Below are 16,031 nucleotides of genomic sequence, written 5' to 3'. Positions count from 1 at the left end.
CAGGTAAATTCTGTAAGAGCTAAGGCTTCATTATTTAGAGCATTTTATTTCATAAATAGAGTGTTGTTCTGGATTTATTGGCCCTGATGGACTTTATGTATTTCTGGTGAACCTGAAAATTCTACTCTGCTCCTAAATCAAATCAAATCAAATCGTGTCAAGTCTAATCTAATCAAATGAACAGCTCTGTACCTGATTGTTTTTCAGTCATCAAGTTCAAGTGCATTGAATTTGAGAGATAACTTTAAGAGGCTTCCCTGAGTTATGTCCTATTATAAATATTGCAAATATTTTGAATAAAAGATACTGTTTTCAAACAGAGATGGGGAAAGTCAGAGTTCATTTCTCTACTTGGCTTAGTTAAAAATATAATTTTAATAGCTTTGTTATTCATTCCCTGGAAGAACAATGAAGTTAACTAATTTATCGCAAATAAGACTCACCTCTTAGTTGGAGCTATTTGGAAATTATTAAAACACTACTAAAGCTGGTATAACATTTAAAACCTGTAGCTAAGGAGTTCATATGCCACAACTCAGACCCGATACAGCCAAATAAATAAACAGTAATAAACATTTAAAGCCTGTAACTTTACTACATTATATGGTATCAGGTTGATGTATATAAACATGTTCTAAATTTGGAGGATAACCTCATTGTTTACTAGTACATTTTTTCTCAGACATTCAATACGCATGATATTAGTGTGTCTAAGTTGGCATCACCAACAAATAAAAAACGGCATCTTTTTCTTTTGTTTGTTGGAAGTTAAAGTAAAATAACATTTTATATGTTATATAACTTTTAAAACCACTGATCATTGAGGTGAGAAAGAAAAAATTACTTCATTACCTGGATCATCATTATCTAGATAAAACATAGTATTTGATTGAGTAAATCTGTTTCTCTAGGAGGAAGTTGCTTATTATTTTCTGAAATGTATTTTAGTGTGGGTAAATACTGAGCGATGAGGTACCTTTGGGAAATATCAGGGTGACTATTCCCAAGGTCTTTTTTACCTCTCATCATGTTGTTGTTTAGTCACCCAATTGTGTCCAGTTCTTTGTGACCCCATGAACTGCAAACATGCCAGACCTCACTGTCCTTCACACCCTCCCAGAGCTTGCTCAAATTCACATTCATTGACTAGGTGATGCCATCCAAACATCTCATCCTCTGTTGCCCCCTTCTCCTCTTGCCCTCAATTTTTCCCAGCATCAGGGTCTTTTCTAGTGAGTCAGCTCTTCACAACAGGGAGCCAAAGTATTGGAGCTTCAGCTTCAGCATCAGTCCTTCTAATGAATATTCAGGGTTGATTTCCTTTAGGATTGACTGGTTGATCTCCTTGTTGTCCAAGGGACTCTCAAGAGTCTTTTCTAGCACCACAGTTTGAAAACATCAATTCTTCGGCACTCAGCCTTCTTTATAGTCCAACTTTCCCATCCTTACTGGAACCACAGCTTTGACTATACAGCCCTTTGTCAGCAGAGTGATGTCTCTGCTTTTTAATAGGCTATCTAGGTTTGTCATAGCATACAGTAGGTGTCAGTGATGTGGCGCCATGACAGGCAGGTGTCATGGTGGACTCTAAGTGCGCACTTCCCTCAGTTCATCCCAGCATCTCCTCCACTCTGTGGGTGAAGAACCAGGGGCAGAATTGGATGTCTCTGCAACAAGCGTTTTGAAATTTGAAGAGCATCAAGCATTTCTTTATGTTTCCTCCAGGCTCTCTCTTGTCTTTCTCTCTCTCCTCAAAACAGAATCACAAACCCTTCAGCAAACTTGAGGAAATGCACACTGTCCTCACTCCTCATTCGGCTGAACTTGTGGCAGAACGAATGTGTTATCAGTCTGTTTCTGGGTTTTCAGTTTATTTTCTTTACTAGTCGAAGCCTGACGTGTAGCACTGCGATGTAATTGAATCAACATCGTGGGGCTGAATTGATCACCACAGGACATATCTTTGAGAGAGAAATGTGAAAATTTACTTTTCCCCTTTTCTGGGAACAAAAATTGGTGGCTGTCAAAAAGTGGATTCCTGAGGTGATTCCTGAGGTGTGCTGATATAAATGATACCTGCTCTTTGGCTGTTGCCGAAATATGGCCTCTGTTCACTGGTGCTGAATAGAAACTCAGAGAGAGAGTTTTGTGTGAGACAGAAAAGAATAACTTTATTGCTTTGCCAGGCAAGAGAGCCACAGCGGGCTAGTGCCCTCAAGACTGTGTTTCTGACCTGGAGAGGGTAGTGAGTTTTATAGCAACAGGTCAAAGAGGGCATCATGAGCTTGTGGACGTTCTTCTGACTGGTTGGTGGTGAGGCAAGTGGGAGTCCACATCATTAACCTTCTGGTTGGAAGCGGTCTGGAGTCTAAGTCCTTGAAAGCAGCATATAGTTAACTTCTCCCACCTGGTGGGGGTTTCAGCGTCTGCAAAACAGCTCAAAAGACATGACTTGAATATTTATCTAGAGTCCTTGAGGAATAACTAAAGGAGGCCTTGGACTTTGGTTAATGGCTAAAGTATTATTATTTTCTCTTGCTATACTGTTTTCTTTTCGCATTTTCTCATTCCTTTAATTAAACTCATTCTTTAACTAAAGTTTTCTAAAGACATGGAGAAGGAAATGGCAACCCATTCCAGTATTCTTGCCTGGATAATCCCATGGACAGAGAACCCTGGCGGGCTACAGTCTATGGGGTCACAAGAGTCACACTTGACTGAGTGACTTTCACTTCACTTCTAAAGACAAAAGGCAGGTGGAGGACATGGGTGGGAGTCTGTTTCCAGATGATCTTGTAGGGTCTTTCTGGGTTACATGGACTCCCCAAATTAGAAACTATCTGTCTATATGATGATTCTTCCCCAAGTGAGTTCCATGAAACTAGTCCTCTGATCTACTTCACAGCAAAAATGATGTTAAATCAAATGAAATAGATTAGAATATGTTGCATTGGGTCATGCATATTGAGAATCACAAATATTATTTTTGTTTCTTACAGGCTCTCAGCACTTAGGTAGTTTATAAAAAATATTGCAGTGAGGACAAAAAAGACTAATTTTTAAAGCCAGTGTTTCTTAGAACTGTTTGATTAATCAGCTGCTCCTCTTGTAATTATCTATTACAATTTCTCAGAACTAGTGTTCTGAGAAAGTCATCTTAAGAGAGAGCAGTTCATCAATTTCCAGAGGTACGTTTTCTTTATTATCACACCTCTGAAGCTGGGATGCTTCTTACATTTGACAATGTCCTGGGTTCAAGCAAAAAAAAAAGATAAAAGGATAAATGCTGCTGCTGCTGCTGCTAAGTCACTTCAGTCGTGTCCGACTCTGTGTGACCCCATAGACGTCAGCCCACCAGGCCCCCTCGTCCCTGGGATTCTCCAGGCAAGAACACTGGAGTGGGCTGCCATTTCCTTCTCCAATGGCATGAAAGTGAAAAGTGAAAGTGAAGTCGCTCAGTCGTGTCTGACTCCTAGCGACCCCATGGACTGCAGCCCACCAGGCTCCTCTGCCCATGGGATTTTCCAGGCAAGAGTACTAGAGTGGGGTGCCATTGTCTTCTCTGAAAAGCATAAATAAAAAGGGGTAAAATTCCATGGGACAGAACTTAGTAATGTGGCCACACCTGGGAGCCAAGGGAGACCAGGAAATATAGTCATTTTTCTGAGCCTGCAGGTACTGAACTAAAATTGCTATCACTAAAACTTATAAATGGAAGGAAAGCCTACTCAGAGCAGGAGCCCTGAGGGACTAGCACCACCTTCTGTGGTGTGGTCACTGATTAATGATATTTACAAGAAACTAGTTCCATATAAAAAACCAAAACTGGCCAAGTAACAAAGCAAAACTCTTTCAGATTTCAAGCATGGAGGCAAATATTATTGAAGATGAAAAATTCACTTTGCCATTATCACCTGGAAGTTAGCCCTTTCGTCTCCAATATTAAGTAGCTTAGAAGAAATTTCTTGGTATGCACGGTCACTGAACTTAGTCAGAAGAGAATAATATTTTCTGTTGACTTCTTCTGATTCTTGGCTCACTCATTATCCACATTTAAGTGGGAATAAGTGCAACTAGGAGATGAAGGGGTGATTCACCGAGCGGATACTGTGCAAACATGGGCTCTTAGTAACACTGTCCAGAAGGTCCAGAATTTGATTAGTTAGTTCTCAATCTGCTCTGTGACTGGGTTTCCATTACTTTTAGAGATTTTGATTCTATTAAATGCAACAATTCTTGTAAAATATTCTCCAGCATTCACCCATGCTTTTAATTCTTACATTTTTTCACAGGATATTTAATCTCTAATCAAAATTGAAATATTAAGGTGGGAGACTGTTCAAGTTTGACTAATCTTAATCTGAAAACAGAATGTGGCTGAAATTTTTCAACATTACAAAGAAAGTAAAATGCCATCTGTAATAGTGTAAAACTTTTTAAAATTAAATTTTTGTGTCTTTAGGTCACTGTCGTTTTGGAATTTCTGTCTCTGTCAGCTGATCCTCTTGAGTTTTTTGCTTTATTAAGTTATCCTTTGACCAAGGAAAAAAAATCATTTAATGAAGTCAGACTTCATTACCAACTCCTAAAAGCTGTTATTCTGTGGTGTTTACTTTTAATAGCTCTTGAAAACATTCTTACTTTATAGAAGAATGCAATAATCATGGAGTAATGAGATGTAAAATTTTCCCTGTGTTTATTATATCAGATTGTCTGGCATCATAAAGTAAATAAAATTTCAAGGTAATACATGCTTCTTGGGTCTCAAGTCCTAAGGGCTTATTTTAAAGAAAAGCAATATTAAATAATTGGTAAAAAGTCTTGTAAGATCTGACAGGTGAGCTTCATGAATTGATCTGACTTAGTGATAGATACTGTAAATATGTTTTAATAAATATGATATTTTGCCTGTTTATCACCTTTTCTTATGGAGAAGGATTATACATTAATATACTTTTATTTTTAAACAGTAAATCATAAAAAAATAAATAAATGCTATTATTATAACAATGTGCCTGTGGGGAGGAAATGATTTTCTTAAAGTTGTGCAAGCTATCAGATAGATGTGTATTTCTTCATTATTATCAGATATTCACTGCATGTCTCCCATGTACAAAGTTCTCTGGCCAACTTTGGAGCTGCTGCTGCTGCTGCTGCTAAGTCGCTCCAGTTGTGTCCGACTCTGTGCGACCCCATAGATGGCAGCCCACCAGGCTCCCCCGTCCCTGGGATTCTCCAGGCAACAACACTGGAGTGGGTTGCCATTTCCTTCTCCAATGCATGAAAGTGAAAATTGCAAGTGAAGTCACTCAGTCGTGTCCGACTCTTTGTGACCCCATGGACTGCAGCCCACCAGGCTCCTCCGTCCATGGGATTTTCCAGGCAAGGGTACTGCAGTGGGGTGCCATTGCTTTCTCCCAACTTTGGAAAGTGGATGTCAAATTCTGAATAGCTCAACCCTGCAAAAATGTGTTATACCTTTATTACTTCCACAGAGCAGGAGAGAAATAGCCCAGCTCCATTATTAAATTAGAATTCTAAAGTGATAAATTGCAATAACAATGATAATCTAGCTATTTTTCTGGAACATGGGGCAGCTTAGTATTATAAATTCCTAAAAGCACACTGATTAACCAATAATGAAGGTATGAGTAATGTATAAGGTAGGTGTATTTCTGTCCCAGGTAGAAAGACTTTGAGACCGTGTCTATGTCTCTGAAACTATCTACTCAGAGAAGCAAATTTATTCTGCTCCAGCTCCAAGATTCTGCAGTGTGGCCAATCTGATGACATAAGAATCTAAAACCACCCAGATTTCTAGGATTTCTATGGCACTGCTCTTCGAGTTTTCACGCAGACACTCTACCACAATCTACTTGAGAATTTGACACTTTTATCCCATCACCTAAATAGCAGCATGTAAGGATAACAAAAAGCAGTGGCCAAAATTATTGCATTATATAGTAACTGAGAAAACACATTCTATGTATTCTTTCAATTTTGTACTATGTTATGATTCCTCACATTGAATTGCTATTTTTAAACATAGAGTGAAAGAGATATGTTACATAAATCATACATTTAAGAAATGTCATTCAGAACAGTTGAATGTACAAAATAAACATTATAACAGGGCATGGGGATTTCTTATAATGGTTATTGGGATAAATTGGAAAAACTCTGACATATTTGCTTCTTTTTCTTCTTTAGGCTTCTTTAACTAAAACTACTGATCTTCCAGAATTCTTTATTGCATCTTACAAATGGCCTGGATGGACCCATGGCCCTTTGGATCAAAAAAATTGTGCTGCATCCTGGGCTTTTTCCACTGCAAGTAATAAAGTCATTTTAATTACTTCCTTACAAATTCTTCCTTTTACTCTAGACACTGGGATAGTAATTAAAAGGGTTTTTAATTTAGAACATTTAAATATTATCACTTGGTCAATAAAATAAAATCTTACTTTGACCAGAGAAAGCAGCCTGAAGATTAAATAAAAACCCATTTTTACTCTGAAATTGGTCTTTATCATCACAGACTAATTTTAAATAGAGAGTAGATCAAAAGAGCAACAGAGAAAAGTTGCCAAAATTTGTTTGTTCTTTGAGAGTTAAGGCCAGATCATAAGAACAGTATAAGATTCCTCTTTACCCATAGTACTATCTGCAATCCTAATATGTATGCTATACATATATATTGTATGTATAAAATAATTCTTATATTCTTTTCTCTTGATTAGATCTGCAGAAATATATTTAATTATGAAATTAATATATTTGATGTAGAGACTTCAGAACTAAGTGATAATGGATTAAATGGGCTTTATTTCATTTTAGATAAAATCAGTTTTATAGATTCTGACTCTACAGTGAAACAACTGATCTAACAAGAGTAGTTTCCAAATTACTTCAAAAGTGTAAGGAGGGACTTCCCTGGTGGCCCAGTGGTTAAGATTTTGCCTTCCAGCGAAGAGGGTGTGGATTTGATCCTTAGTGGGAAAGCTAAGACCCAACATGTCTTGTGGCCAAAATACCAAAAAGTAAAACAGAAGCAATATTGTAAAAAATTCAGTAAAGACTTAAAAAAAAGTTCACTAAAAGCAGTGTGAGGGATAACACACCTCTATTACAGCAACTTCATACAGTTTCACAAGGCCAGTACATCAGTACTCAGGTTAATCCCAAGATTTGGTCTCCAAAAGTATCCTCAAAATGTGTTGATTGTATTACAACAATTAGACCTCACACAACATTGTCTATTCTCAAAGATCAGTTTCATAAAACTGTGCTCTACGCTTAGAAATAATTCCAAGAGTCCTCAAAAACAGACTAAGTACTGAATGCATCATGAAATAACTTCATAGGCTCTGAAGGGTGGCACTTCTTGGGACAGAGCAGTGCTGACACTTTCTCTAAATACCATCACTTCATAGAATAAGCTAGTTTGTTCTAGAAAAGATGCATTTGGTTGAGCTCACCCTGGAGTGTCTCCATCTGTTACTTCTATGGTAATGCTTATCCCCCCAGGGTAAACATTCTCTGGCATGGGAATCTCTTTGAGCCTTGTTTCAAATGGATGGGATAGATTTAGTCAGATACATCATTTGCCATTTTATGTTTATGTGGCTAATGTATTACACCTCCTAAGGGATATATAATAATTTTACTTTAAGTTTAAGCTAGACCAGCATTTCTGAAGATGTCTTAGGAAAGATATTTGCTGTACTGAAAGTGATTTGCTAGGCTGATCTGGGCTGTGTATTTTTGGGGTCCATTGATCACAGTCTCATAGACGGCCTCAGCACAGGGCCAAGTCCATCTGTCCCTCTGCCTAATGGATGTCAGTTTTGTATCCTGCATATTCAATATAGCAGTAGTTACAATGAGAAAAGTTGTCTTTCAAAGAAGCTAAAAATTATAAAATGGGATAAAGAAGACAATTAAAAATATGCACACATATAAAAATATAGTTATATAGCTAAATAAAATTTAAGCAAGATGTCAGAAGCTAAGAGGCAAAGGAGTTCCGAATGGTAGGGATGATGCCTGCTGCAGAGCAAACTTGGAGACAGAATAAAATAAGCAGGAAAAATATCAGTGTGAGTCAGAGGTAAAGCCCAGTGAACGTTTTCATATAAAGAGTGGAAAACAATTTGTTGAACTGAGTCATTTTTAAATCTTCTGACCTTTTTTAAGTATTTCAAGAGAATTTGGATTAAACCTTCACTGAGATTCAGGAATGTCTGTAATAAGAGCAACATGTTGAATATCACTAGAATTTAAAGCTCTTATCCTTTGGTTGGAATCTACAGATTCATGGGGCTGGAAGGGAAGGTAGAGGTCCCCATTTTCAAGCCTTTGCTTTTATAAAAGAGGCCCAAACAAAAGAAGTGACCTGCCCAAAGTGAAAGGCAAGAAGTCCCAGAAGTGACCCCAGAGGCAGGTTTCTGACTCCTTCAGTATTGTTTGTGAAAGTCTTTTATGAACCAGAGAATGGTTACGGGAATACTTGATTCTGAGCCCTTGTCCCGAAAGTCAAAGCATCAAGGAATTTCTATTTTCTTTTATGAAACAGGGAATTATTTTCTTGAGACTAAGAGAGATGGAGGTATAATGATTTTTGCTTCTATGAAATTTATCCTAGCACAAAATACATGGGAATTGAGAAGCAAGTAGCAGGTTATAGATCCAGCACATACTGAGCATCTAAAATATGCCAGCAGTTACACTACAGAATTGTACATGTGCTGTGATTTCATTTTGTAAATACATATACAGAAATACATAAGTAAAGGAATTATTTTTGAAGAATTTATTTCAGTGCTAGTTTAATAATTCTAAACTAGCACTGTGAGGGGTTCCAGTACACAGATAATTTTGATAAGTAAAAACTATAACTTCTGAGAAAAGTGGATAGGTAGAAGAAAGGTTATGAATGTGCTTCCTTTAATCAAAAGTGAGTCAGAGATTAAGAAGACTAATTAGGTCTCCAACAACCACAAAAGTCTGTACCAAAATGTCACTGACTCCAATTTTCTTGTGATCTCCACACACATATTGTCATGGTCGCATGATCAAAATGCTCACATATATAGTTTTCTGCTACTGGTTGATTAGTTTCCCCAGTCTACCATTCTATGAGGTCAGGATGATGACTCTTGATTTTGTTCATTGTTGCAATTTCTACTGCTCAGTCTTGTGCCTGCCACCTAGCAGGTGGTGAACAAATGTGTGCTGGGGAAAGGAACACGCATTAACAGCAACCGTGCTAGGGGATTATTTAAACAAATAGAATGTTCAGTCACAAAGGGTAGACATATACATAAAACAAGGTGAATTCGACGTCCACTGAGATTAGGAACATGATCTTTAGGAAAATTATAAGCACAGAAGTGTGCTATGTAGCTTTTTGATAATTTTTTAAATTGGAGTTTAATTGCTTTACACTGTTTTGTTGGTTTCTGCTGTACCGCAAAATGAATCAGCTGTATGTATACATGTATCGCCTCCTTCTTGAGCCATCCCCCCATCCCAGCCCTCTAGGTCATCACAGAGCAAGGAGCTGAGCTCTCTGCGTTGCACAGCATCTTTCCAGAGTTACCTATTTCACTCATGGTAGTGTACGTACGTTGATCCGACTCTCTCAATTTGTCCCACTCTTTGATTCCCCCGACTGTATCTACAAGTCTGTTTTCTCTGTCTGCGTCTCTATTCCTGCCCTGCAAATAGGTTCATCTGTACTATCTTTCTAGATTCCATACATAAGTATTAATGAGTGATAGTTTATAATGTAGATTCATGCTAGTCTCAATTAGTTTTAAAACCAAAATGTAATTTATTCCACTATATCAGATTAACTTGGATACATTTTCAATGAATATTTCTGTGATTAGCTTTTCTGATTGCCTCAGAAATATTCATTATATATATTCATACACACACACATTTTAAGTACAGGTGATATAAATGTAAGCCAGATATGACTCTTGCTTGTAAGGTGTTTCGCTTGACAGGTTTCTTAATGAAGAATTCAGAAGTATATAGAACATGAAAAGAACAAGAAACTAGAACAGACTTTGAAGATGGTAACATAATGAAGCAATGCCAAAACCGGACATCAACTATGACTGAAATTATGACACGGTTGAGTGTGTTGGAATATGCATCACATTTGGCCTTTAAGTTCCATTAAGTTTCAGAGACTAGTTTAATGATTCAGACAAACAGGGCTATGCAAATTTTGGCAATATTATGTGCCATTTGAAAATTAATTAATATTCTCTTTGAAGCAGGTGTGGCAGCTGACCGCATAGCAATTCAGTCCCAAGGTCGATACACCGCCAACCTGTCCCCTCAGAATTTGATCTCTTGCTGTGCCAAGAAGCGCCGTGGATGCAACAGCGAAAGTGTTGATAGGGCTTGGTGGTACCTGAGAAAACGTGGGTAAATAGCTCCCCAACATGTATCTCTAGGATTCTTAAGAGTGTTGCTTGGGTTAGAATAAGGGGAAAAAACATTTTGCATTTTCCCCAAACTCTACAAATATATATGCTACATCTATATAAACACAGGAATTTCATTTAAATATAATCTCTGTTTGGTATCTACTGAAGTTATAAGCTATCAGAAACAATTGTTTGAAAAAATGTATACTGTTCTAGCTAAATTAATCGAGACAAGTAAGCATTGTCTTCTTGTGGTTCTGAGCCAAATGGTTGTAGAGTCCCACAAGGTGGGTAGAGTTCATACTTATCTTGAGACTCTTAGTTCCCCAGGCAGATTAATAGATGATGCCAGGGGGAAATTAGCCTAAGACCCAGAGGAATGATATAAAGACATGCTGTATAGTTGCCTCAACTCATCAACATCATTGTCACCATTAATCCCATCTGATGAGATGATGCAGGTTGCATTTCTTTACTCTCATGTAGTCTGATACCCATGCAGCACCCTGTGTCTACTCTAAGATCTACTTAAAAGCTGAGTTATTTGGCAAAGGAAATAGCAGCTGATAACTAATAGTTGGTGTATGTGCCGCCCACATGTTCTTTCCTCATCCACTGAGTGCTCTGGGTGTGCTATAAGAGACTGGGTGTTACATATTTGTAAAGTTCTTTAAAATGTGTATCTAATGTTTTGCTAATAAGATGGTGATTAGAATGGGCAACTTGGGCTATTACCTTCCTGATTTAATAGTGCTCGGTCAGCTTTGTTTGTATTATTTTACTATAATAAAAGTTAAAGCCCTTCAGGAGCTTAAAAATATTACTTAACATTGAAAGCCAATTAAATCTCCTTGTATTAATCTGCTCAGGTTAACATACCAAAATACCATAAACTCTGGCCTAAACCACAGAGCTTTTATTTCTGGAAGCTAAGTTCACGATCAAGGTACTCAAAGTCAAATCACTTTCTGGTGAGACGCCTCCTCTTGGCTTGCCTTCTTACTGAGTCCCCACTTGCAGAGAGAGTCGTCTCTGTCTCTCAGGGTACTAATCTCAGCATGAGGGTCCCACCCTCATGACTTAATTTAAAGCTAATTATCTGTCTATACGGATATAACTATATATCTGTATATAGAGATGATATAGATAATCTGTACATAGAAAGATAAATCTATGGTTGAAAAGTAAAGCACACAAATGTTTGAAAAGTAGAGAAAAGTGAATGAATACAGAATAACTAAACTTACATGGAGCAGTTTGTAGGGAGATTTGAAAAGTTAGCATAAGGAAACATTTTATGGAAAGAAAGTGCTAATTCACATATATATGTGAGTTATATGCTTTCTTCTATCTGAAAATTTGTCTATAATCTTACCTTGTTCATGGATGATCTGATAATCATGGTTGGTTTCCAATCTAGTATATTGTTCAAGAATGTGAATATTTTCACTACTGGTTTAAATAAAGTTATATTATCACACACACAAAAAAAGCTAATTATATTTCAAAGTTCCCATCTCTAAATGCCATTGCATTGATGATTAGAGCTTAAATTCATGAAATTGGGTTGACACATCTCAATCCATAGTACTCATTATCCCCAAGTAATCCACTGGTACATTTTGTGAAAGTGGCTTAGCTTTCATCATGCTCCTTACTCAGATTCTCTTACTTTTTCACACTGTTGAATTTCCTTGAGGCAATCCTAGTACCATAATTCTATGGCCAGCTGAACATCAACTATCCATAAAATAAATTCACTGTTTTATTTTCCTTATCATCTGCTTCTATATTCAATGAATTGTGTTAGATTTGGATTCAAATAATTTGTATTTTTCTATGTTCAGTTTCAAAATCAGAAATCAAAATTCTTTTATCATTTGTATAATGTATAATGTATAATATATACATATATATAATGTATATATCTGATAACTTTCCACCTTATTAACTTCAATACTGTAGAAGTATATACAATTTCTCTTGAAGGATCATGAATTATAAGCACTTAATAATTGAAGTCCTATGAGAAGGTATTTATAACAATAAAAATGTAAAAATACTTAATTCTAAAACATATAATTTATCAGAATACTCCATCTGAATATGATAAAACCTGTTCTTTTTCATATTAAATTTGGCTTTTTAAACTTATCTATTTTTAATTGAAGGATAACTGCTTTACAGTATTGTGTTGGTTTCTGCCAAACATCAATATGAATCAGCCATAGGTATACATGTGTCCCTCTTGAAACTCCCACCTTCTTTCCTCCCCATCTAGGTTGTTACAAAGCTCCAGTTTGAGTTCCCTGAGTCATACAGCAAATTCCCTTTGGCTATCTACTTGGCTTTTTTATATTATAGTTATAAATGAAGACTTAAGGAGCCCTTCCCCTATTAATATTACCACATATTTTATTAATCATTGCTTTTCATCTTCACAAAATTCTATTTGGTAGATAAATGTCTTTATTAGAATGGATTTGAGCAAGGTTTTAGAACCTAAAAAATTTGATACGAATAAGCTTATTTATAAAACAGAACAGACTCACAGGCTTAGAGAAAAAATTTATGGTTACCAGAGGGCAAGGGTTAGAGGGCGGGATAGATTGGGAGTTTGGGATTGGCATGTACACACTGCTATATTTAAAATAAAATGCCTTACCATGAAAAAAACTATAGCGAAGATATAGGAATGGGGCAGGGAAAGAGTTCATATGATTGAACGACTATGTTCAGTGTCATGAAACTTACATGTAAGTAGCCAGAATGATTTACAGATATGCAAATCAGTAAAATCGTACGGAGATAGGTCATTACTGCATTTCCTAAGTATTACCTTTACTTCTTTGCTTACTCCTCGTAGACTGGTATCCCATGCGTGCTATCCACTTTTCAAGGACCAAAATGCTACCAACAATGGCTGCGCCATGGCAAGTAGGTCTGATGGACGGGGAAAACGGCATGCCACCACGCCATGTCCCAACAGCATCGAGAAATCCAATAGGATCTACCAGTGTTCTCCTCCGTACAGGGTCTCTTCCAATGTAAGTCTGAATTGCAAGACTTCTTAGTGGTTAGCCTTCTCAAAAATATATACTACTGTTAATAAAACTATTTAAAAACAAGAATATTCTAAAATAATACTATGCTTTCAGATATAATTTTTGATATTATTGAAGTGTTTATTAATGACTTCCAATTTGTGTATAATTTTTTATCTTTGTAATATTAGCTGTGCAAATGATTGCCTTAAATTTTAGAATGTCCTTGGGAATAGAGTTTTATAATTATGTTTATTATATAACACATACACGTATATATGTGTATATAAAGTAAATGGTGGTTTAGTTGCTAAGTTGTGTCTGGCTCTTTTGCAACCCCATGGACTCTTCTGTGATCCTGCCAGGCTCATCTTTCCATGGGATTCTCCGTGCAAGAATACTGGAGTGGGTTGCCATTTCTTTCTCTAGGGGATTTCCCTGACCCAGGGATTGAATCTGCATTTCCTGCATTTCAGGTGGATTCTTTGCTGACTGAGCCACCAGGGAAGCCTATACACACATACATATATACATACTTGACAGATAAAAGCTAAAGCAAACCTTTTTTCATTGACTTTTCTGTGGTATTAGCTTATTTTATTCATCCTTTGCCTTACTCCACAAAATACTTGAAATGGACATAGTCATGGTGGGAAAAAGATTCCCCTGGATTCCAGTTTGTCATGTTAAAATCTTGGGAGAATTTTACTCCATCTTATCAATGTCACCTAGACATTCTCACTTTCAGACTGTTTGAAGCTTCAGTGATTTCCAGTTATCTGTAGAATACAGTTCAACATTCTTATCGTGACATACAGGTCCTTCATGACTTGGTTCTGATCTACTGCTTTTTGGACTCATGTCCAACCAACCTACCCATTCCCCACCTGCCCATAATGTTCCTCATAAACTGACCGCTGTCTGCTCCCCACATGCACTGGCCCTCTTTGCTTCTACTTAGCTGGGTGATGATTCCTCTCACACCAGTGGTTATCCCACCAACTTCCATGTCAAGGAAGTAGGTCAAAACTTCATCTTCTCTGAGAAGTTTTATTGACTTCTAGGCAGAATCAATGTCCCTTTCTTGTTTGTATCCATGGTATTTGTGCTTGTCTCTATAATCAAGCTTAGTATATCATGATTAGTTATGTTACTTAGCAATTAGTTATGTGATTGTCTGTCTACTCCACCAAAATGGAACTATCTGGAGGACTGGTGCAAGGTTAATATTTGTTTCTATCCTAGTTTCTGGGATGTACTCTAATCAAAATGCATATGTGAACGAACTTCTTCATTCCTAAAAGTTGCATTACACAGTGGATGAAAACAGATAAATATTTGTATGCTAAAACTGAGGAACCTCACAAAATAATCATCTGGGATCACTGTTGTGGTCCAAAGAATGGAGATAACACTACTTTCCACTGATAAAACAGTGTTTTATTTAATTTTTTCTTTTTGACCATAAAAATTATTATATTTTGTCTTCACTTCTGTGGGAGAGGGAGAGGGTGGGATGATTTGGGAGAATGGCACTGAAACATGTATAACATCATATATGAAATGAATCACCAGTCCAGGTTCGATGCACGATACTGGATGCTTGGGGCTGGTGCACTGGGACGACCCAGAGGGATGGTATGGGGAGGGAGGAGGGAGGAGGGTTCAGGATGGGCAACACATGTATACCTGTGGTGGATTCATGTTGATATATGGCAAAACCAATACAAGATTGTAAAGTTAAAAAATAATATAAAAAAATTCACTCAAAAAATAAATAAAATAACCAACAACAACAAAAACAAAATTATTGCCAGTGTAAGAGTCAATGAAACATGTGTGTGTCTTGTCTTTAGCAACTTCACCAATGTGGAGATTCACATGCAAGTATTTCAAAGAATGATTAAGAGTAAATTGCAAGTTGTCAAGGCACACTGGGTTCCGTAATTCCTAAGCTGATTGTACAGCCCCTAACATTACAGACCAAACAATAGCTGTAGTGTACTCTGACAACGATAATGGTGTTCACTGATATTTTTCCCTCCAGGAAACTGAGATCATGAGAGAAATCATGCAAAATGGACCAGTTCAAGGTAAGCTTGGGCTTCCCAGGTGGCACTCATGGTAAAGAACCCGCCTGTCAATCAGGAGACATAAGAGATATGGGTTTGATCCCTGGGTTGGGAAGATCCCCTGGAGGAGGGCATGGTAATCCATTCCAGTATTCTTGCCTGGAGAATCCCATGGACAGAGGAGCCTGGAAGGCTACAGTCCATGGCGATGCAAAGAGTCGGACTTGATTGAAGTGGCTTAGCATGCACACAAGGTAAGCTTGGATGACATATGATTGTGTCTTATTTATTTCTTTAATAAACAACTTTGCATTTAACTCATATAAAGAGCTTAATAAATGATAGACATCTTTTGCTTTAGATAATTCTTAAAGATTCAATGGTTGTAAGACCAATGTAATTATAGGAGATACGCTCACCTAATAGCCTCATTAGCTCCTCTTGTACTTGAAGAAGACAGACTCATTCAT

At 37.1% G+C, this 16,031-nt stretch overlaps 1 protein-coding gene across 4 annotated transcripts in view; it reads left to right on the top strand.

Moving 5' to 3' along the window:
• Positions 1-16,031, top strand: part of TINAG (tubulointerstitial nephritis antigen) — a 104,885-nt gene that overhangs the window by 30,813 nt on the left and 58,041 nt on the right. For 2 of the 4 annotated variants that reach the window (XM_086370621.1, XM_086370618.1), the window contains exons 5-8: positions 6,211-6,334; positions 10,293-10,443; positions 13,312-13,492; positions 15,537-15,582. In XM_086370621.1, the coding sequence (XP_086226747.1) occupies positions 6,211-6,334; positions 10,293-10,443; positions 13,312-13,492; positions 15,537-15,582 (502 nt within the window). Of the gene's footprint in view, positions 1-6,210; positions 6,335-10,289; positions 10,444-13,311; positions 13,493-15,536; positions 15,583-16,031 lie in introns of all 4 variants that reach the window. The other 2 variants (XM_086370620.1, XM_086370617.1) reach the window with 1 other exon arrangement.

This window comes from Bos grunniens, chromosome 23 (genome assembly GCF_055505025.1).
Source record: "Bos grunniens cultivar Pamir isolate PY7600 chromosome 23, Bosgru_T2T1.0, whole genome shotgun sequence".
Classification (NCBI taxonomy): domain Eukaryota; kingdom Metazoa; phylum Chordata; class Mammalia; order Artiodactyla; family Bovidae; genus Bos; species Bos grunniens.
The sequence above is the reverse complement of the archived record's forward strand: the minus strand, read 5'-3'. Positions and strand labels throughout refer to the sequence as shown.